Genomic DNA, 23,428 nt, shown 5'->3' on the forward strand with positions numbered 1-23,428 from the left:
AAACCGCACAGGGTTTTCATTAATGAATGACACAGCCGACTTGGAGGGCCTGCTCTAAAACCCGGTGCTTTCTTGTTTATTACAGGCATTGGATTTTGAAGGCTGGGCTGACACCCTCTTTCTTCTGCAGTTCACCCTCTCTTGTGTGATGGGGTAAGCCTTTGCTGCCTTGTTAGCAGATAGTTTTCCTAAAGAAATTTAGCCTGGTGTCTTTCTGCCTCTTTCTTGTCTCTTGAATGTATCTGCTTAGGATAAACCTCCAGACTCTAGTGGTTTCACCATCCTTGGGAATGTACCCCCAGGGCTACCAAACTGATCTCAAAGTCATGCTTTTAGAAGGATGAAGGAAAAAAACTAAATATTTATTCAATAAGCTAGTATGTGATAAGCACCATTATATTTCAACATGCATTATTTAATTTTATTTCTACATTACCCATTTGACAGATATTGTTGCTCCCTACTCCTAACTGCCTGAGAAAATAGGCTCAGAATTCAAATAAATTGTCTAAGTTTGCAGAATTAGTAGGCAGCAGTAGCAGCTTTTGAATTTAGGACTGACTTCTCCCTACCATGTTGAAGAAGGCAAGAGGGTATCTGCAAATGTGCCTCTTCTCCTCACCTCCAAATTTCCCTAATGGTTTTTTTTCCCCTCAACCAGTCATTTCAGTTGATGTTAGTGAGTGGATCTAGCCCAGGCTTGCTACATGGTGACTGGATGCTTCAAAATAAAGTTGACAGGGTACCTTGGTACCGAGTCAGGCTCCGAAGCTTCATTGTAAAATCTGGAAGTGCCGACTACTGCCACTGTTGTTAAGTGAACTATATCCCCTCTTAAAGTAGTTCTCACTTGTTTTTTTTCCATCCTTAAAGTATCTCTCTTGTCTTCACCCTGGTCCAGAATCATATTGCCCTCACATTACATATACACCTGAGCCAGGGTCTGTAAGCCCTGAGCCTTGTACCTCAGGTAGGTGAATTAGGACTATGATCCAAAAAGATGACTCATGATTGTGAATGGTGGTTTCAAGGTTTTGGTGCAATAGCTGGGAAAAGCACCTGATCATTAAATGGATATGTGTTTCTCTTTAATGAAATTAAAAAAAAAAAAAAATCCAAAGCTTCAATAGAAGCAGCAGTGAGCTGGCAAAGCTCACAGCCAGTGTCTAGTAGAATGTACTGGCATGGCCAACACTGATCATTTCTCTTGGCTGCTGCTGCTGCTAAGTCGCTTCAGTCGTGTCTGACTCTGTGCGACCGCATAGACAGCAGCCCACCAGGCTCTGCCGTCCCTGGGATTCTCCAGGCAAGAACACTGGAGTGGGTTGCCATTTCCTTCTACAGTGCATGAAAGTGAAAAGTGAAAGTGAAGTCGTTCAGTCGTGTCCGACTCTTCGCGACCCCATGGACTGCAGCCTGCCAAGCTCCTCCGTCCATGGGATTTTCCCAGCAAGAGTACTGGAATGGGGTGCCATTGCCTTCTCCGTCCCTTGGTTAGGGGTTACTATAAAATAAGCAATTGGATTTTACTTATAAGATACCTTTTCCTTCTTTTTTCCAGATTTATCTTGATGTATGCTACAGTACTTTGCACTCAGTATAATTCTGCTCTTACAACCACAATAGTTGGCTGTATTAAGGTGAGTTGAAAAGGTACTGTATTCTTTTGGGTGCCTGCTTTATTTGATAAGTGTTCTTCTAAAATAAGTCTGACTGTGGCCTTCACCCTTTCATTCTATTTCCTCACGTGTTGCCTTGATCGTTTGACAGAGTGTGGTGATGGTTTCTAGAACAGTCCTGAAGAGCTCAGGGAGAACATGATCTCCACTTTCAGGCAGCTGAGGTCTGAGGAGGATGAGGACAGGAGAATGCGTCATCTCAGAGGGGAGGAAGGAGACTGATATTCAGCCCTGTTTCTGACGGAGCAGGTGACCAGCTCGGTACTGGTGGGCTTGTCCCTTTAACTCCTGACGAGAATTGTTCTCTTCCTCGCTGAGCTCTGGCTGTGTCGTAGAAGGATGCCTGCCAGAAGCTAATCACGGGAGTTTTCCTAAGCGTGAGCCAAGCCTTAAATGGCCCACTTTTAAAAGCTGTGTCTGACATTACCAGTGATGTCATTTCCTCCCGATCCATTTTATTTGAGGGAGGCTCATTTGTCCTCAGCTAGGAGTGCCACACTGCCTTGAATATTGAGCTGCAGTTAGCAGCTTGAAGCCTGAGGCCTCCCTCCTCTGAATTTGTGATTCGAGTGCTTTAAGATCCAAGAGGCTGCAGCATCCCTGAATTCCAAAAGCATTAGTGAGGTAGGCTTGCTTTCTAAAAGAGCACGATAGAGAGAGGTAGGTCCTTGATCCTTGGGAGGAAACAGCACAGCTCCCCTCGGGACTTGACTTCTGGCCTCGGTTGTCAGTGGTGAGGGAAGGGGCTGCAGAGTGGGGTTCCTCCTGGTTGCTGGTTCCCCTGTGCACCCCCCATGGAGCTGTATTCATAGACACCAGACCTCATTGTAGAACTGGACTTGGGTTAAAGCCTCAGAAGGTCTGTGATGTCAGACATAGAACTGAAGTGTTTGGTGTGAATAGAATTCTAAATTAAGCTGTAATAACTGTGTGACTTCTATGAAAGCTAGAGATAAGCATTCGAAGGCCTGAGCTGGCTGAGACAGTTTAGCCCCAAATGACCTGGCCAGCCCTGTTTGGGTTTTGTAAAGTTCAAGAGCAAAGTAGCTGGCTTGCCTCTTCAGAATAAAAACAGCAGGAACACGAGACACAGGACAGTTGGTGCCTTGTTTTTAACCAAGAAGAAGGATGGTGTGGGAAAGTTATTTAGCAAATAACTAAACCTAATTGCTTAGAATTTCCTAGTGTACATTCTTCATTGTCATCAGTGTGGGGTACAGACACAGTAATGCTCTCATCAGCATTAAGTCCAGTGCTTTTCTTTTGATAGTTCCTCCTCTCCACAGAATCATATGAACTTAGTCCAAAGGGAACAGTTTTACTTCTAAACTCTAGAGGGAAGGGGAAAAAAACTGGAGTATCTGATTACAGTTGACCCTTGAACAAAGCAGGTTTCAACTGCTAGGGTCCACTTTACTCATTATTGACCAGAGACATATTACTATGTTTCGTTACCCAAAAACTATTGGCCAGAGACATTTCTGTATTCACTTACATAACAAATTGCCAGCCATAGGCGCTAGTGTCTGCAGAAATCCCCCAGTCAATAATGTATTAACATGCAGAATTTTTTCAGTAGTAAATATTATAGTACTATACCATCTGTGGTTGCTGAATCCACAGATGCCCAATCTCAGATGAGGGCCATCCATTAGTTGGGCTTCCCTGGTACCTCCAGATGGTAAAGAATTTGCCTGCAATGCTGGAGACCCGGGTTGGATCCTTGGGTCGGGAAGATCCCCTAGAGAAGGAAATGGCAACCCACTCCAGTGTTCTTGCCTGGAGAATCTCATGGACAAGGAACCTGGTGGGCTACAGTCCATGTGGTTGCAAAGTCGGGCACAACTGAGCAACTGACATGCACACACATCTATAAGTTATTCTCAGATTTTTCACTGCACCCCAACCCCAGCTTTGCACAAGGGCCAGCTGTGGCTTATATTGCTATTGCTTCTCACAGCTGCTATGCTATTGAAGAATGTCTTATACCTTCAGACAGATGGGAGTACCCTGATAGTCTTGCTGGTTTGGAGTTGGGCCAGGGTGGAGCTTCTTTCATTAGCCTCCCAGCTACAGCTTGTGTAGCTCAGTCACTGTTCCCCAGCAGGCTTTAAGCTGCCTTCTCTGCTTGAAGATCCTAACCCCCTAAACCCTTGGGTCAGCTTTCCTTGTTTCTCTTAAGTGTGGTGGGAAAATTACTTAGGAGAACTTGTTAAACATGGAGGGTCCTAGGCCCACCTCAGATGTTTTGAATCAGAATCTCTAAAGTAGGGCATGGAAGTCATTAGGGTTTCCAGCTGAGTCTCTGGTAAACTAAAGGCTCAGAATTGCAGTCTTGGTTCTGAGCTACCAGCACAGACTCTTCTGTGCCTCCTGGTGAGTTCTACTTTGGGGGCATGAGTGTGTCTTCTGATAGAGTATCTTGGTTAGGATGCTTTAATATATAGTTTTTCTAACTTCTGACTGATATTGAGCAAAAGATTCGGTTCTCTGTTCTTTCCTTTTCTGAAATTCCTTGGGCAGTTTATGCTAACTAATCTCTCTTTTCCCTGAATCTCTGTATTCCAAGAGGGGTCCTGTTAACACATTTTCCCAAGTTGCCTACCAGCCTTGTTTACGGTTACATGTTTGTGTTTGTTTTTTTTTTTTCCTCTCAAATAATAAGAAAATTGCTCTAAAGTGACTTTCTCTGTCTATATTTAGACCTGGAAGAGGCTGACATCATTTTGAATGCTCTCTCAAAGGGTACTACTCCACTATAAGAATAATTTTGAAGTTTATTTTTGGCTTTTTCAAAACACGACAGCACTTAACTTTCTGCTTTGTAGGCCTAATCTAAGAGAGCCCAGGTGCTAAAAATGTTTGTGGCATTTACCGTTTGGCAGTTGTAACAGCACAGAAGGAGTCAGTGACTTAGGAATGGGAAAAAAGGTTAGGGAGGAATTGAATAAGAGCTTAAACTGGAAATTTTTATTTTATCTTTGCAGTCTGAGGATAATTAAAAAGGAGTCAGAGGTTTTCACTGCCGTGGGCCCAGCTTGAGGCCTAGTTGAGGAACTAAGATCTCAGAAGCTGAAAAAGGAGTGGGATAAGCAGATGTTTACACCTGAGAGATTAAGGGAGCTGGGAGAGGTGATTTTAGGTGTGATGCTTTGAGATGACTTCCCCTCTGTTTTTTTAGGATACCAACAAAGAGTCCTCTAGAAATAGTCCTTGAGTTGGTAAATTCTCCGTCATCCCCTTTTTCCCTTTCAAAAAAAGGGAAAGATACTCGCCTGTAAGCAGATTTTCCTTCACTCTCCCCTCACAAAGTCACAAAGTGGGAGGAAAAAACATTCCTTTTGAACTTGGCTAAATGTGTAGAAATACCCCTGGTAATAGCAGTGATTCTTTATTTAGATTTGTAATGTCAGCCCATATGAGAAGAAAGGGGAAAGTTTGATGATCTTTTTAGTATTCTTCAGTATTGGTGAAAAAAGCATTTAGCTTCTGGAGAGAGACCAGGAAGAGACTGATGCTATTGTTTGTTAGTTGATGTTCATACTCATGCTACACTCATTTTAGGATCGTTGGGTTTTTGTTAGTTTCTGTTTATTTGCTTTTGTAATTTAAGGATGTATGTTTGGGTCATTGTGTGGATGACTTTATTTGAATATTGAAAAAGTTCAAATCTGTGTAACAGTGTTTTGCCATTTTTCTTTTTAGAATATATTAATAACTTATATTGGAATGGTCTTTGGTGGAGATTATATTTTCACTTGGACAAACTTCATTGGCTTAAATATCAGGTAAGTAGAAATATTTAACTGTAACCACTTTGACAGATGGATTTAGATTGTCAAACAGTCACAGTTAGCTTGGACTATTTAATGGCAAATTCGTTCACTTGTTATTAAACAGACATTTGTGGAGTTCCTACAGTACATTATATAGTTAATGTCTTTTTGATAATGCTTTTTAAGAAAGGGAGAAAGTGGTTTCATATTTTATGCACAGTTTTGGGGGAGTCTTTTCTGGAAGTTGAACTCCTTTTGTTTAGCCTTGGAAGAATAATCTTTTATTTATTGTGCTAGATGTCAGTGCAGTGTTCTTAAGAGAATTCCAGGCTAAATACCAGCTCTCTTTATATTGCTTTATATGCATCTTACTTTGGACACATAACTCCATTTCTTTAGACTTCATTCATCTTTAACAATGATGAGGGTAAGTTGCCTGAAAGAGCTTTTTCAGTTTGAGAATTTTGAATTTCATGGTTTTAAATATTATCTATATGCTCTAAAACCCTCAAATTTTAAAGACCTCCATCCTGAACTTGGACTTGTACATCTAATTAGCTCACTTGACATCTCCAGCTGATATGTCCAAAACTGAACTCCTTGTATTTCCTCCGAAGTCTGTTCCACCCACAGCCTGAACATCTCAACTGGTAACACTCCATCCTTCCAGCCTCTCAATTCAAATGCCTTGGAGTTATCCTCAGCTCTTCAGCCCATACCCAACATCCTGTGTGTCGGCAAATTCGATTGGTTCTACCTTCAGAATACATCCAAAAAAGACCACTTTTCACCGTCTGCATTCCTTCCATCGTTATGTCAGCCACCAACATCTTTTGCCTGGATTATTGCCTAGTCTTCTATACTTGTATCTCTGATTTGGCTCATCCCCACACCTCAGCCCTAGTCAGTTCTCAAGAGTAGACAGTGTATTCCTTGTCAGAGCTAAGGCAGAACATGTCACTCTTCTTTGTATTCCCCTCTCCGTGTCCCAATGTCCTGGTAAGGCCCTACAAAGTCTGTCTCTCACTTGCCTTTCAGTTTCAGCTCTTGCTTCTCTTCTCCCTCACTCTGTTTCATCTACACAGACCTCCTTGCTGTTCTTTTCAAATACAGGGCATGCTGTCTCTTTAGGGTGTTTGGACAGAATATTTTCTTTACCTGGAACACTGTACTGCCAGGAACTTGCATGGCTGGTTCCCTTGCTCAAATGTTACCTACTCATGGAAGTTTACCCTGACCACCTTATTTAAAATTGCAACCTGCTCTTCCTCTTCTGATACTCTGAGGCCCTTTTATTCTATTTTTCTGTTTATGTTTATATATACTATGCATTTTCTATCTCCCGTGCTAAAATGTAAGTTCATGAGGGTATAGATCTCTGCCTGTATTGTTCACTCATCTTTCCAAGCTCCTAGAATGAGTTCTGGTCGTTGCTTAATATTTGTTTGATGAATTCTCTATGGATTGGTGATAAAAAAAACCACTTTGAAAACTATAAAGGTCTTTATTGGTAGTATCATTTTAATTTACAATAAATTATATAACTTCTCTTGAGCTCTTATATCTTTAAATGTAAACAAGTGATAATGCCTATTCCACCTTTCTTATGAATCAGTGTGAGTATTAATACTAATGTTATTAATAAGATAATAATTCCTTATTTTCCCTTCCATGACATTTATTTGTCATTATTATTGTTTGTCTTTTTAGAGGAAAAATTATTTGTTATTTGTGGTGTTTGGATATGTTGGTCGGAGTTTGGATGTGCAAACATGCCTGAGGATTGTGTGTTCTGGAAGGAAGACGAGCAGTTGAGTCTCAGATCGCGTTCACAGTTGCAGTTCTGATACTTAACACTTGTGTGATTTCGAAAGCGTTCTTTCTTTCTGAGCTTCAGTTTTCTTACATATTTCCATTAGAAACCTGTATCTTTAGAGTTGTTGGAATGAAATAATCCAATGAATGAAGTACCTGATTCATTGCTTGATATTTATGCTTAGTAGATAATCAGTTTCTTTCATTAATAGTTGTGAGGAACGGCCAACTATGGAAGGATCAACATGGTGAAGTAGTTCTGAGTTTGCATGTAGCCTAAGCTGCCTTCATTTCGAAAAATCTAGATTAAAGAGTCTTTATGATACATTATGGGCCTGATTCAGAAATGCCTTGTTTTTTTTTTTTTTTTTTTGGTCTCCTTCAAGCAAGAACTTGATGGTTAAAATGAAGTAAGAGCTGCTGTTTGCATTTTCAGATATCTGCAGTTTAAATCTCTTATAGTATCTTATAAAAAATATTTTTTTTTTTTCCCACATGCAGGCTATTTAAAAAAAAACAAAACTTTAGTGCCTGAGTATGTTGGAGTGGTTCATGTGTCAGCCCAACATATGTCAAATCTAAAGTCTTGAAAGTTTTTTTTTTGTGTTAAGTAGTGATTATAGTTCTGGTTAAACAGTACCATTTGCTGGCAAGGTTAGTTGATAATGAAGTCATGGGTACTCTTCCCTTATGTAGTATTTTTAATAATTTCTAATTGCCTTCACATTTTATTGTAAAAAATTTTACAGGCCATATCTCTTTAATCTCTGTTTCATTACAGGGTTAAGGAGAGTAAGTAGTATACTTATTTGCCAGTCAGCATTCAAATTATTTGCAGTTAGGATTAGAGTCCAGATGACCTTGTGTTTCAAATACCATTTCTTTCCATTACAACTTGCGTTTCAGTGTCTGTAAAGGAAAGTATATGTTGCCTTTTTTTTTCTTTGACTTTTTCTCTTTAAAATAAAAATTATGGTTTGGGGTTTTTTTTACATCTTACACTAGTTAGTAAGTGGACTCATGGATTGCGAACGTTACTTTTTTTTTTTTCAATGTGAAAAACCAAACTTGATTGGCTACTTAGTAGATTTCATGTTGATTGGAAATGGTGTGAGTCCATCCTTGGCTGATTGCACTTTGAAAGAAATCACTAATAAAGAATTTTCTGATTATACTCCAATGAATCTAGCTTACCTTCATCCTGCTTGGGTTTTTTTTTTTTTTTTGCTGTTTCAGAAAAAGTTTAAATAGTCCCTTCTGATAGGATTCAATTCTAGGAAGCAAGAGGTTTGTATTGGTAGGTTCTCAGGTTCCAATTTGATTTTTTTTTTTTCCTGTCCCCTAGTAGGGCTCTGTTAAGAGCCTGGCTGTCTCCAACTCCCTTAAGTGCCTTTTTCCAGTGGCCAATTACTGCGTGTTCACTCAAGCTCAAAAAAGCAGCAGAGCGAGTGGGGAATGAATAGTGAAGGGTGGTGACAATTAGAGTGTGCTTCTGTACTTTCACCAGAAATTGGGCGCTGGCCTGTGGCTTTGGCCCAAGTAATGCAGGCTTTCCAGATAATGACAGCAGCATCTCCATAACTGCTTAGGCTAGAATTCATAGAACTTTTGGAGTTTTATTTTTATCTGTGATTCTTTTTTTTCTTCTATTTAAAAAAATTAACATTTAAATACAGTAAAATCCCCTTCATTTCCTGTACAGTTCTGGGAGTTTTGATAAATGCATACAGTTACATAACTACCACCACCATATTAAAGGTATAAAACAAGTGTAATACCTCTCAGATCTCCCTGTGTCCTTTTTCATTGAACCTCTCTCCCCTACAAAGATCTGTTTTGTATCTATATGATGTCCCAAATGTTGTATAATGATACAAAATGTTATGCAGCTCTTTCTCTGACCTCTTTCACTTAACATATTGCTTGATTGAGATTCCTTGTTGCATTTGAGATTCTGTGGTATGCACGTATCAGTAGTTGGTACCTTTTTCCTGCTGCTGCTGACTGTCCATCCCGTAATGCTTAGTGGCTCAGTCATGTCTGACTCTTTGTGATGCGTTGAACTGTAGCCAGCCAGGCTCCTCTGTCTGTGGGGTTTTCCATCCAAGAATACTGGAGTGGGTTGCCATTTCCTCTCCAGGGAATCTTCCCAACCCAGGAATAGAACCTGAGTCTCCTGTGTCTTCTGCATTGTAGGCGGATTCTCTACCTGCAGAGCCATTGGGGAATTCCCTTTTACTGCTGAGTCGTATTCTATTATGGAATTCCCAGATCAGAGATTGAACCTGTGTCTCCTGCATTGGCAGGTGGATTCTTTACCATTGAGTCACCTGGGAAGCCCTGAAGTTCTTTTATTATCGCTATTTTATAAATGAGGAGGCTGAAGCTTAGGAAGTTTCAGTCTAATGCATTCTGAAGACATGCATTGGGCCTGTTTCTAGAGAGATGTGGTGCATTCACTCATAGCTCTGCCAAGGTCACACAGCTCATGTTGTTGAAGGATTTCAACCCTGGTAGGTTGAACTTCCAGAGTCCAGGTTCTCACCCTTTAATGAATTATCATTCAGTATATGACTAATTAGTTATAGTGTAGCCTAAGTGAACCATATGTAGCCATTGCCACTTTAGACTCTCAGCTATCTGAGGGCAGAAATCACTTGTCTTATTTATAGTTGTGTCAGTACTTATCAGTGCCTGGTCTGTAACAGGCATCCAACCAGTAATAATAATAACCAGATATCAGACTAGTTTTTTTTTATGCTTAGTCTTATCCTCATCATTGCCCTAAGTATGCCATACTTAATCTAACAGTTCTCTGAGATAGGTGCTGTGAGTATTTCATTTCATAGTGGAGCTGAGAACCTTGCCATGTATTATCCAGCTGATGAAATAGTCCATGATTGCCTTCCAAGTTTACTTAACTGCAGTCCAGTAAAAGTGAATAGAGGAATACATTAATTTTATTTTCATATCCCTTCAGTATATGTCGTCACACTGGTTACAAAACCCTTAAGTCAGCCTCCTTTTGTGTAACACACCCCATTTTACTGTACCTTCTGACATCAAACCAGAGTCTGTGCAGTCTCTGGGGTGGGCCGTGATGCAGCTCAGAGTCTGGCTCCAGAGCTGGGTCCTGCGGACTTTGGTCTAGCCACTTGTGCCTGGCTCCTGAGTTTCCTGTTCCTGCATTTGGGACTCCTTTACCTGTTTCCTTAAAAGGAGGTTTTGCTTCCTGGTTCCAGACTTCTCCTCCTGCATAATTCCATCCTAGCAGACTCTCATAGTTCCAGGCTTCTCCTGAAGTAAGGACATGAGCTCTTCTTAGTGGTTCTCTCATTTGGAGAGAGAGAAGGACATGTTTTGTATTATCAGTTGGTATTATCAGTGGGTTGCTGCTGCTGTAACAGTTACCAGGCTTTTCATAGAGATAAATAACTGACTTCTCACTGGAATAACTTTGACTTCTAAAAGGATGTAGGGAGGTTAGCTGGCCCTTTGCGATATTATAATTCCTTACAGAAGAGCACTGAAATGGAATATAGCAGCAGATTTGTGTTCCGTTATGGGTACTGCCATAGCTATGTATAGTTCACTTTTCATAACCTCAGTTTTCTTTTGCTCAGTTTTTAAGCTAGGGTTGTCTGTTTTAGTTTAGCTGCTAAACTTCTCTGATTGACCCTGGTCATGAGGTCTAAAGTTATTTTGCAGGAGACTAATGACATTTGAAGGAACTTCTTCCAGGTGTGGGAAACATATATATTACCTTTTTGAAAGTTCTGACAGGAGTCCTCTACCTACATTTTAAGGTTTTTTTTGTTGTTGTTTGTTTGTTTGTTTGTTTAAAGAGACAGAAAAGAAAAAGGAGTAGAAGTAGGGGAGAAAAGGATGGAAATGCTTGAGTAGTTTGGATTCAGCCCCGAGTTGGGGAAGAGTATTAGCGATATCAGGAAAGCAAAAAAACCCCTAAAACCCTGTTTCCAAATATGTGAGAGAAATGCCCCCTTTCCAAAAACACTAACATTAACTGGTAAGAATAGGTAGAAGGCAAGTTTTTAGCTTCATATTCTTCTATTTCTTTAGCTTTTCTCTAGTTGAGTCCTTAAAAAAAAACAAACTGTATTTTACATGAAGTCAATCTTATCAGAATTCTGATCTTAAAAGAGAGCATCTACCTGACTCACATCAAGGAATAAAACAAATAATATCCTTATCAAGCCATTGAGTTCCAAAGAAATTACAACAAAGTTTGGGAGCCTTTTATTTTTTTGTAAATTTACTCCTGGCCAAATTCCTAAACCTCCTAGGCAGATAGAATGGTTAACAAACATCCTGGTCGGACTTTTGTGACTGAGGTACTTCTATTTTTAAAGTATGTGCACATGAGGGAACGATATTTAATGTCCTGTAGTAAATCATAACAAAAATAATATGAAAAGGAACGTGTGTATGTGTATATATGTGAAATTGCATAACTTTGCCATACACCAGGAACTAACATAATATTGTGAATCAACTGTACTTCAATAAAAACTAAATAAAGTATGTGCACAGACCGACACTCACCTTGACATAGGAAGGACATAGATAGATATCTGTGAAGGCAACATAGGGAGTTAATATTTGTTGAGTGCCTAGTCTATGACGGCCACCTTTACAACATTGTTTCATTTAATCATCCCCGAGTTCACATGAAAACGAAATTGAGACTCAGAGGGGTGAAATAACTTGCCCAAGGTCACACAGTCACCATAGTAAGAAGCAGAGCTGAGACTCTAACCCTGATCTGACTGTAAAAATCTGCTGCATGATTTAGCCATGTGAGAGCACATGGGATAAGTGAGTAAAATAGTTCCACTTTGTTTTGAACATTTTCAGTCTCTTTGCTTACCTCCTGTCTTACCAATGACTTGTCTTTATTCTCCTGTCTCTTTAAGGAGGTAACTGATTAGTATGCAAAGGCATAGACTAATTTTTACCTTAAGGGAATTTGTAATCTAGTTGGGAAGGTTCATTTATTCCTAAACACACATATGATAGGTAACTTTTAATACATTCCCTCAAAAGAGTTTTCAGGAGGCTGTGTCACCCAGGTGGGCTTGAGGTCCCCAAAATAATCACTGTCCCAGAAGAGTGAACCCTCCTGGCGGTAGGTGTGGTAGACATGTGTGAGGGGTGGCAGTAGCCAGCTCAGAGGCCGAGGGCTCAGACGATGTAGATTCTCCACTGTTCACTTGATTCTGGTTGGAGAGAAACCAGCTCTGAGTCTCCCCAGGGTCTGCATGTTTTGTTTCTTGTGTGTGTGCATGTGTGCTCAGTCATGTCTGACTCTTTGCCACCCCGTGGACTACAGCCTGCCAGGCTCCTCTGTCCATGGGATTTTCCAGGCAAGACTACTGGAGTGGGTTGCCATTTCCAGGGGATCTTCCTGACCCAGGGATCAAACCCGCTTCTCTTGCATTTCCTGCATTGACAGGAGATTCCTTGACAATCTGCGTTGAGAAGGCGGATTCCTTCCATTGCACCACCTGGGAAGCCTATTTTCTTACTTGGATGTTTTTTCTTATTAAAAAGTATTTCTGTCTCGAATGATTATTTTTGAAAATGTAGAAAATACAAGTAGAAATCACCTGTAATCTCAGTCTAGATGTAACTGTCATTAATATTCTTATTTTGTCCCTTCCAGACTGTATTCTGATGCATTAATATACATATTCATGTTCATTTAAATAAAATGGGGTTGGAGAATGCTGAACTATTTTTTCATTTTAAAGGTCTTGGCGAGCTCTTTATTTTCTGTCATTTGAAAGAATGCCTAATATTCTATTGTATGAATTTATATAATACTCTATTATGAGATACTTATCCTTTAGCTAATTTTCTGCAGTTATAGATTTTGTGATAAATGCTTTGTCAATAAGTCTATGAAGATGTATACAGTCCATCCATGAAATAGATTGCTAGGTCAGAGGATAAGCAGAATTCTGAGGTTTTTATTTCAACAAATTGTCATGAAGAAAGACTGTATAAAATTGGCACTCCTGCTGACATGTATATGCAAACATTTGTTTTCCCAAAGCATCAACGATAGTGGATAGTACCATGATGAGGGAATGTCTGTAGTTTGGTAAATGAAAATGCTGTATGTTTTCATTTTATGTGGTGGTGATTTATAAAGGTAGCTCCAACCCTCACTCCAGGTTGCCTTCTATTTGCCATTCCTTCCTTCCTCCCTGATGGTGGTTTTCTGTTTCGCAGCATTGCTGGGAGCCTGGTATATTCCTACATCACCTTCTCTGAAGAGCAGCTGAGCAAACAATCAGAGGCCAGCAGCAAGCTGGACGTGAAGGGGAAAGGAGCAGTATGACAAGGGTTGCAGCAACTGCATTGGCCCAAGTTTTCCATCAGATGGGAACACTGGGAGTTCTTCCACAGATACTGAGGTGTCTTGATCATGGAGAAAATACCATTCCTTTGCACTTGTACAATCTGAGGATTGATTGCTGCCTTTTAAAATTTTATGAGAGACAGTTATAATTGACTCTTTTAAATATGCCATTAGAATTAATTTATATCAGACTGGAAAATGTACTGGGCTTTTTAATTTATTTTTCTTTTATGCCGACAGTGAAACATCCACGTTTTGAAAATATTTTATTCCATAGTTTGATATCCAGGTGTCCCTGAGAGCCACGTACCTAAAGTGTTCCATCAGGAGCCTCACTGTTTATGTCGTTGCTGAGTCTGGAGGCGATTTGGCCTTGCTTCTGCTGGAAATGCAGCTGAGGATCTGAAGTTACTCTTTGAATTTTCTTTCCTAACGATTGCCTTTTCTTCATGAGGCTATCATCACTGCTTTGGCCAAAGAGAACATCTTTGGCACTAAAGAAATGTGTGTGGCTTCAAAGTGTATTGGTTTCTACATTGGCTTTCCTGAGAGTCATGGGGTGAGCAGGGTGCGTTTCCTTGAAAATGTCCTATTCCCTCTGTGTTGTGTAGGATGAGGAAAAAGAAGGGGTGAAGGAAGTAGACCTTTTACTCATTTTATTCATCTGTCAGAGTCATTCATTCAACTAAAATGTATCATGCATGTAATACATGCCAGGCATTGTGCTGAGTGCTGGGGGTGGAGAGATGTTCTTGGAGGTAGTTGCTTGATCTCGCTCCTGCTATAGTGACCAAGGGTAAGACTGAGAACTTAGCTCCATGGATTTATTCAGAAGATGTCGTGACTGTGAACAAGTCTTAGAGGCTTTTCTCAGCTCTCAGAAACTGCAAATCTGTATGCGGGGTTAGAAGCACCAGCTCCACAGCAATGTGAAACCAAATGCTGCAGTGTACATCAAATGCATATGAACCCTGCCATCATAAACCATGAGCTCAGCTGTTCTTGCCTGAGGGACAGTGGCGTGCTGGGAGCATGGCCTTCATGTCTTTCCCCTTGCTTCCCGCCTCTGGGTTTGGTTGCTACTCTTTTTACTCCTGCTTGAATCAGTATGACTGGTCTTACATCTCTGAGTGTATGATCTGAGGGGAAGGCTGGTTAGATGTTTCCGTATGCTCGGGGCTTGGACTGTGTTGCTGGCACTGTCAGTGTTAGGGCCGTCACCTCCCCTCCTCTTCCTTCAGTGGCTTGAGCATACCTCTTTCCTCTGGACACTCCCACCACATCCCACATTAATGAGCAGGCCCGCTTCTCTCAAGGTCAATGCCGCATCCTGGGAGAGCAGCCGTGGATGGGTCTCGCCTGAATTGCCTCTTTGGGCAGGTCGGGTGTTAACTCACACACAGCAGTGTGACTTGGCTTAGAGCCATCCACTGACTTCGGAGATAAACGCTTTCTCAGGCTAGCTGTGCAGTCTGTGTGGAGGAGGCTGGCTGCCTTTGCATTGGTGTACATGCTGGCTTTCATTTCATTAGGTTTGCAATCTGCTGGCCTTTGCTGACCCAAACGGCTAGTATTCTGGTGTCTCAACAGGGAAACTGGAAGGTTTTGATTTCCTCCTATTTTTGAAAAAGAGTTATATTGAGGTCCTTTTCATATTCATATCTTTCCCTTATTTTTGGTTTGTCAAAGCCTAGCCAGTGGTGCTGGGCCCCTAGAATTAGCCTCATAGCCAACTCTCAAGTTAGTAGCTCCATGTAGGAGTCCTGAGACTCACTGTTCCCTAATACTATGTGAGCTGAGAAAATTTAAGTGGGAGAAAAGGATATTATCTTGTGCAAGATGTCATCGTATCCCTGTTTTATTGATAAGAAAGCAAGACTCGGAGAAAGATGACTTGCTAATAAGTCAGAATTCCTGTTTTTTTCCACTGAACTGTGCTGCCATTGATAACCCCCACTTCTCCTCTGAGGAAGTGAGGAAGTAGGGGTGTCAGCTGAGCTAGCCTGAGCTCTTTTGAGGAGGTGAGTGATTGATGGAATTTAGAGTCAGCAAGGAATAGGCTTTGTGCATCAGGGAGAGTGATGGGCACTCTGCGTGCGTGAGCTTCTGTCTTACTCCAGGCTGGCCATGGATGACACGCACTTCTGCCTATGAATTTTGCTGCCCCTGCCCACTTTTGCCCGGGGACAAAGGAAAGGCATTTTTGGAGCTAATTTTGGTAGTTCTGTTCCTTCTTCTTTGAGCTACTGGGAGGAGGGAACTTTGAGATTAGAAATAGTTTGTGTGCATTTAGAGGTGCACACAAGACCCCCCACCCCATCCCCCCGCCTCACGAAGTGTTGAACTGCCTCTTGGAGAGTCAGTTTCCTTGAAGAAGTGTCATTTCTCCAGGTCTTATTTGAGAAAATCGTGCTTAGTTACAACTTCACTAGATGCACATGACCTTAGGGCCCGTGGCCTATCCTGAGCTTTCTGACTGATTAGAAGCAGTAGAGTGGCTTCAGGCTTTCTGCCGTGTTCATGTTGATTGTTGGATTCCCCTTCACCTGCCACCATCATCTTAAGAGCAAGAAGCCTGGGGAAGTTGGAGATTGAATAGACTGACCCACCATTTTTGTAGTTTCTTTTCAGTTATGTGCAGGCTTGGTTATGGCACATGAAGAGATGTACCTGGTATTCCAGCATCTTACAAGGCAAACGTTCTTAGATCTGTTAACTAAACTACTTCCTGGGAGAAAAAGAGGCAGTATATAATTAAATCCTGAATTTGCCTTTTGAGACAGATGAGCTGTGGTGAGGAAGTTGAAAACACATTTGTGACTAATGGCTCCTTTTTTTGAGTTAATGACAGTGATGCCCTCTTTGACCAGTCTATTTTTAAGGCAGTGCCAGATTGATTTAAATAACCTGATTGGTCAGGCTACACGTTGCCAGCATGTCAGGTGATTTTGAATTCCTTTATGTGAATGTTGACTGTAGGAGTCAGTCATTTGTAGGATCCAGCTTGCATGTAGGTTAAGAAAGAGAAGTATGTTTTGCATTTGTTGTTTGTAGTTCTTATTGTATCAGCCATGCATGAAAAGTTCACAGCAGTAACGCTGATATAGGATCTTCATGGAGAGGAGAGTTGAGTTTCACTTTTGACTACTTTGGAGTAGTACCCAGGATTTGGGGCAGGCCTCCCTTTATTTGGGTTGTAATGGCATCTTTCAGTGAGCAGAGATTGATTATCTTATGCCAGGCATTATGCGAAGCTCTGCGGCAGTTCAGGTGAAGAGGACATGGTTCTCATTCTCAAGGAATGAATAATTCTTTAGCCAGACCCTGATTGAGAGAAAGAAGCAGATGAAAGGAGTCAGCGATTTATGAGTAGAAGCTGTCTGCATAGTTGTCAGCACTGGTGATGAGTCACCTCCCACCCATGGAGTTGACTGAAGCACTTCTTTAATCTAAGAGGACTTATACTGTCCTCCAGCTCTGAGGTGAGAGCCAGGCCATTCGAATTCTGTGACTACCCGCGTCGCTCTGCTCCCTGCTGCGTGTATTCTTGCTTCCACATAGCTGTGTACTACTGGTTCCTCCCTATGAACAAGGCTGTAGGTGATTTTTCTCTCCCTGAGGGAAAAATAATAATCTTCAAAATAAATAAGGGATGCAAACTCCTCAGCACAATGCCTCGTGCATATCAGGCACTCAGCAAATGTTGTTACTGTCATGATTTCAGGGTTAGACTGTAGGCAAAGATTAAGAGTCTTAATTTGCGCTCCTTAAATGCTAGAGGCCTGGGCAATGTATTTCTTTTTGAATGTGACCCTATAATTTGATTGCTTCTAGAATGGTTAAAGAAGAGTTTCTGCTCACGGTCAACTTTTTAAAATATCTAGTGGGTATAGTTGGGCTATTGCATGATGCAGGTGATTCTACCTTTACAAAAGATTCTATTCTTTAAAAAAGAAAAGAGAAATGACTCTCATATTTTGGTAAATTAAAAAAAAATTTAGTATCTATCTCAGAGAAAAATAATTACACTTCAGAGTGGTGGTTGTGTTAAAACTGCCCCAGTTCGTTACCTTAACGAACTGTGTAGGTTGGACTTATTTCTTCTCATCTCTGAATTAAATGCATTGGCTTCATGCTGCCTCTGCGTCCAGGCTCTTGTTAGTTGTTGGTATCTGTGAACCTCTGGCACCATCGCTGTTTTCTAAGCCTACCTTCTAGTTCTTACTGTTAGGATGCCACTTCATCATGGTATGAGGAGATATTCTATGATGGGTTTTTTTTAAGCTTCCTTTTTTGAAAATACTTTTTAAAAAGAAATCTACTGGTTAGATTTTTTTTGTCTCACAAAGATGTTTTTAGAGATTATTTTGTTCATAAGCATTTCTTTCTCATGGTAATAATCAACTGATTTTTGTCTACAAATGTTGGCCTGTCACAGTATTTTTTCAGTATAGATTCTATTTACCAAATGACCATTTTAGTGTTTTTAAAAGGTACTGAGGATTGAGATATGTAAATCAGGTGACATAAATATGAAAATTATGTGCCTAAATATTTTTGTAAAGGTGTCAAATAAATACTTTTTCTTCAACCCATGTATTAAAATTTCTTTCTAAGTGCCTGCAAAGACGGTCAAGAGCTGTAAGTCTGCCTGAATTTAAGAGGATGGCATCCCAGTTAGTTGACTGAGACACAATAGAGAAAATACTGTTTGTCAGTGTGATATTATGATTTATAATAAGAAATATGTATTTGGTCTTTGTCCTTATTCCTGGCACACAGCTCCTAAAACCCGTGTAATTTTCTATATAAGAGCTACAGGGAAATCTTTTATTAGAGTATGTAGTTTTGTTTCCAGTTCATGAAATAGCTCCAGAGCCATAAAGGTGAAAAGGGTGTCTTTTGTTAGCATCTTTTAACCATTCCTAAGGTTATGTTAATAAGATGGCTTTTGGAAACTCCCTAAGGCTGGGAGCAGGTTGCCAGGGGAACCAACTGAGAGCTTTATATTGGAACTTTCAGCCTCCATACATCTGCTGTCTCCAAGAGAAGAGAAGAGAGGACAGGGGAGAGGAGCTGGAGGTTAAATCTGTGGCCACTGATTTAGTCAACCATGTCAACATAATGAAGCCTACATAAAAGTCCATGAACTATGAGGTCTGGACAGCTTCCAAGTTACTGAACATGCCGAGGTGTTGGGAGGATGCTGCTCCTGGAACAGGGTGCAAGTTCGGCGCCACGCCCCACACACCTTGCCCTCTGCATCTCTTGCATCTGCTGTTCCTGAGTTACGTGTTTTTGTAATAAACCAGTAGTTTAGTAAGTAAACTGTTTTTCTGAGTTCTGTGAGCCACTCCCACAAATTAATGGAACCCAAGAAGAGTGTGATTTATAGCTGTTTGGTCAGAAGCACAGGTGGCAATCTGGATTTGTGATTTGTGTTGGAAATGGGTTGAAGGAATAGTCTTGTGGGACTCAGTCTTTTGCTGCAGGACCTGATGCTAACTCCAAGTTCAGTGTCAGAACGGAATTGTAGCTCATGTCACCCATGTAGCAGATTGGCTTGGTACGGGGCAGAAACACATATTTGGTAACCAGGAATGTGAGTACAGCGCGGAGAAGATGACCTGGGAGCAGTTCTCCTTTACAGCTCTACAGTACTTTGCATGAATAGCACACATGACTAAATATTCAGTGTCTTTGGTGTACTTGTGGTAAACTGAAAGGAAAGAAATGCATATAAAAATTGCCTTTAAAACATTTCATCTCCTTAATCAGTTGCTTAAGACTGTGAATAACTTCATTAAGAAATAACCCCCATACAAAACATGCTATTCAAGAAGCATTTATTGGTACTGGCAAAAACAGGTAGAAGTACATAAAGGCATTAAAAAAGAGCTGTGGTAAAGTACATAATGTAAAATTTACTGTCTTAATGCTTTTGAAGTGTCCACTTCAGGAATAATACTGTATATTCACACTGTTCTGCAGTCAGGCTCCAGAACCTTTTACATCTTGTAAAACTGAAGTCCATAACCATTATAGAGCTCATTTCCCACTGCCCCCTAGACCCCGGCAACTTACCATTCTACTTTCTGCCTCTCTGAATTTGACTACTCTGGATAATTCATATAAGTAAAATCGTACAGTACGTGTCATTCTGTGACTGTCTTATTTCACTTAACATAATGTCCTTGAGGGTCATCCGTGTCATAGCACGTGTCAGAATTTCTTTCCCAGGCTGAATAATTTTCCATTGTATGTATATGCTAGCATTTGTATATCCATCCATCCACTGCGGGACACTGGTTTCTTCGAGCATGTGGCTACTGTGAATAAGAATTGCTAAACATGCCAAGCTGTCACTTTGAGCTACTGTAACAAATGGCCATAGATGGCAAATAACAAACATTTATTTCTCAGAGTTCTGAGGCTGGGATGTCCAAGATCAAAATGCCAGCAGATCTGGCAGCTGCTAAGAGCTCGCTTCCTGGTTTGCAGATGTCCATCTTCTCATAGCCTCACATGGGAGAGAGCAGAGAGGAATCAAGTTGTCTTGATTCTTCTTAAAAGGACTCTTAATCTTGACGGTTCCACCTTCATTTTAGTTACCTACCAAAGACCGCATCTGTAAATACTATCTTGTCAGGGATTGGGGTTTTAACAGATGAATTGGGGACAGGGGATGGGACACACAATCTATAGGAGTGGCTGTACAAATATGCTTTTGATTCTTCTTTGGAATTGCTAGGTCAGATAATAATGCTATTTTAAATTTTTTTGAGGAGTGGCTGTACTGTTTTCCATTGTGGCTGCACCATTTTACATTCCCACCAGTAGTGCACAAGGATTCCAATTTCACATCCTTGTCAACACTTGTTATTTTCTGTTTTATGGGTAGCCATCCTGCTTAGTGTGAGATGATATCATCTTATTGTGATTTGTACTTTCCTAACAACTAGTGAGCATTTTTTCATATGCTTGTTGGTCAGGTAATATACTTTCTTTGGAGAAATGTCTATTCAAGTCCATTTTTTTTTAATTGGATTTTTTTGGTTCTTCAATTGTAGAGATATTCTGCAGATATAAAATATTCTGAACTTTAACCCCTTATCAAATATATTATCTGCAAATATTTTCTCCCATTCTGTAGGTTGCCTTTTGATTCTTACTGACTGATGTCCTTTGATGTACAGTTTTAAATTTTGATATAGTGTGATTTGTCTACTTTTACTTAGGTTGACTATTCTTTTGTTGTCATATCTAAGAAATAATTGCCAAGTCCATTGTCAAGAAGCCTTTTCTCTATATTTTCTTCTAAGAGTGTATAATTTTACATCTTAGGTCTATTTTTAGTTAGTTTTTGTATATGGTTCTACTTCCAACTCCATTTTTTTTTTTTCCAGCTTGAATATCCAGCTTTGAGAGACCGTCCCTAAGGTGTTTATTGTAATCAACTTTTAAAATCTTCTCAGAGTTTTTTCTTGCTAATTTGTGAGATATGTGCTCTTTCACGCAGCCCTTCCTCTGCTGGTTTATCATCTTGCTCAGCTTCCACTCACAGGGCCATCAGTTACTGGGGAGCAGCGGAAGAGGTGCTGCCAAGACAGGCAGAGCACAGAATTGGGGCCTTTGCATATCCACAGCAGGTGAGCAGAAACCAGGGCCGTTCAGGACTTCTTCCCTGCAGAAGAAGGGACACACATCTTCTTGTCCATCCATCCATCTGTGCAGTAAGACTGAGCTCACTGGGACCAGCACCCAGCCTCTAGCAGACGCCTGGCACAACCTTGTTCTACAGATGAAGCTCAGGGAGGCACAGCTGTGCACTGGAGTTGTAGAGCCCACGTTCCAATCCTGATCAGTCTTTGCTCTTCACCACCACACGAGATTCTTTTTGTTTTTAGTTAATTAGTTCAAGAAGCATCAGTTAGAACTGGGCATGGAACAACAGACTGGTTCCAAATCGGGAAAGGAGTATGTCAAGGCTGTATATTGTCACCCTGCTTATTTAACTTATATGCAGAGTATATCATGAGAAATGCTGAACTGGATGAAGCACAAGCTGGAATCAAGGTTGCTGGGAGAAATATCAATAACCTCAGATAGGCAGATGACACCACAGTTATGGCAGAAAGCCAAGAACTAAAGAGCCTCTTGATGAAAGAGGAGAGTGAAAATGTTGGCTTAAAACTCAGCATTCAGAAAACTAATATCATGGCATCCAGTCCCATCACTTCATGGCAAATAGATGGGGAAACAATGGAAATAGTGACAGACTTTATTTTGAAATCACTGCAGATGGTAACTGCAGCCATGAAATTAAAAGACGCTTGCTCCCTGGAAGAAAAGTCATGACCAACCTAGACAGCATATTAAAAAGCAGAGACATTAGTTTGCCAACAAAGGTACATCTAGTCAAGGCTATGGTTTTTCCAGTGGTCATGTATGGATGTGAGAGTTGGACTATAAAGAAAGCTGAGTGCCGAAGAATTAATGCTTTTGAACTGTAGTGTTGGAGAAGACTCTTGAGAGCCCTTTGAACTGCAAGGAGATCCAACTAGTCCATCCTAAAGGAAATTAGTCCTGAATATTCACTGGAAGGACTGATGCTGAAGCTCCAATACTTTGACCACCTGATGTGAAAACCTGACTCATTTGAAAAGACCCTGTTGCTGGGAAAGATTGAAGGTTGTAGGAGAAGTGGATGACAGAGGATGAGATGGTTGGATGGCATCACCGACTCAACGGACATGAGTTTGAGTAAGCTCTGGGAGTTGGTGATGGACAGGGAGGCCTGGTGTGCTGCAGTCCATGGGGTTGCAAAGAGTCGGACATGACTGAGCAACTGAACTGAACTGATTTATTTGTCTGTGTTGGGTCTTAGTTGCATCATGTGGGATCTTTCCTTCTGTATGGCTCCCTAGTTGTGGATTCCAGACTCTGGGGTATGCAGTTTCAGTACTTGGGGCTTAGTTGCCACGCCCCCCACCTCCCCCTCACTGCTCCCCCTGGTGTTAGTTCCCGGACCAGGGATCAAACCTGCATCCCTTCTGTTGCAAGGCAGATTCTTAACCACTGGACAACCAGGGAAGTTCTCAAACTAGATTCTTCCTTCTCCTAGTCTGCCTGTAATAAACTTGGTGAATAAACTTGGTGGTACCTATCTTACCACCACCATAGGCCTGTCTGTTGGTGGCATTCTTCAGAGTTCATACACAGTGGATTTAAAGCTGGTGAAGCTGGTAGCTGGTTCAATCTGAGAAGGCAGAGCAACCAGCCATGCTTTTCAGCTGTGCTGATGGTGCCCTCTTGTGGCAGCAGCTGCCACTGGGGGCTATATGATAGGAAAGTGAAACTGTTAGTCGCTCAGTTGTGTCTGACTTTGCAACCCTATGGACTGTAGTCCGCCAGGCTCCTCTGTCCGTGGAATTCTCCAGGGATGAATACTGGAGTGGGTAACCATTCCCTTCTTCAGGGGCTCTTCCCCACCCAGGAATTAAACCCAGGTCTCCTGCATTGCGGGCAGATTCTTCCCATCTGAGCCACCGTTTGTTTTACAAGAAGGAAAAGCAGTATTACTTATTTATATTATGCCTACTATATGCTTTCATGGAGTTAAAACATCATATCATGTGTTTTCATGTTACAGTATTGCCATACAAATGGTACCTTAAGCAAGGCTGAGGGATTTGTCCCTCAGCTGATAAACTTAGATCTGAACTTTGATTCCAAAGCCTACTTAAAGAATTGCAGATAACCTCCCTGTTTTA

General features: G+C 41.0%; 1 protein-coding gene across 1 annotated transcript in view; it reads left to right on the forward strand.

Moving 5' to 3' along the window:
- SLC35D1 (solute carrier family 35 member D1) overlaps positions 1-18,247 on the forward strand; it is a 46,007-nt gene extending 27,760 nt beyond the window's left edge. The window contains exons 9-12 of the mRNA XM_043461025.1: positions 86-153; positions 1,562-1,640; positions 5,385-5,467; positions 13,526-18,247. Of these exons, the coding sequence (XP_043316960.1) occupies positions 86-153; positions 1,562-1,640; positions 5,385-5,467; positions 13,526-13,634 (339 nt within the window). The 3' untranslated portion in view covers positions 13,635-18,247. The remainder of the gene's footprint in view (positions 1-85; positions 154-1,561; positions 1,641-5,384; positions 5,468-13,525) is intronic.
- The last annotated feature ends 5,181 nt before the right edge of the window (positions 18,248-23,428 follow it).

Source organism: Cervus canadensis, chromosome 2 (genome assembly GCF_019320065.1).
Source record: "Cervus canadensis isolate Bull #8, Minnesota chromosome 2, ASM1932006v1, whole genome shotgun sequence".
In the NCBI taxonomy this organism is placed as follows: domain Eukaryota; kingdom Metazoa; phylum Chordata; class Mammalia; order Artiodactyla; family Cervidae; genus Cervus; species Cervus canadensis.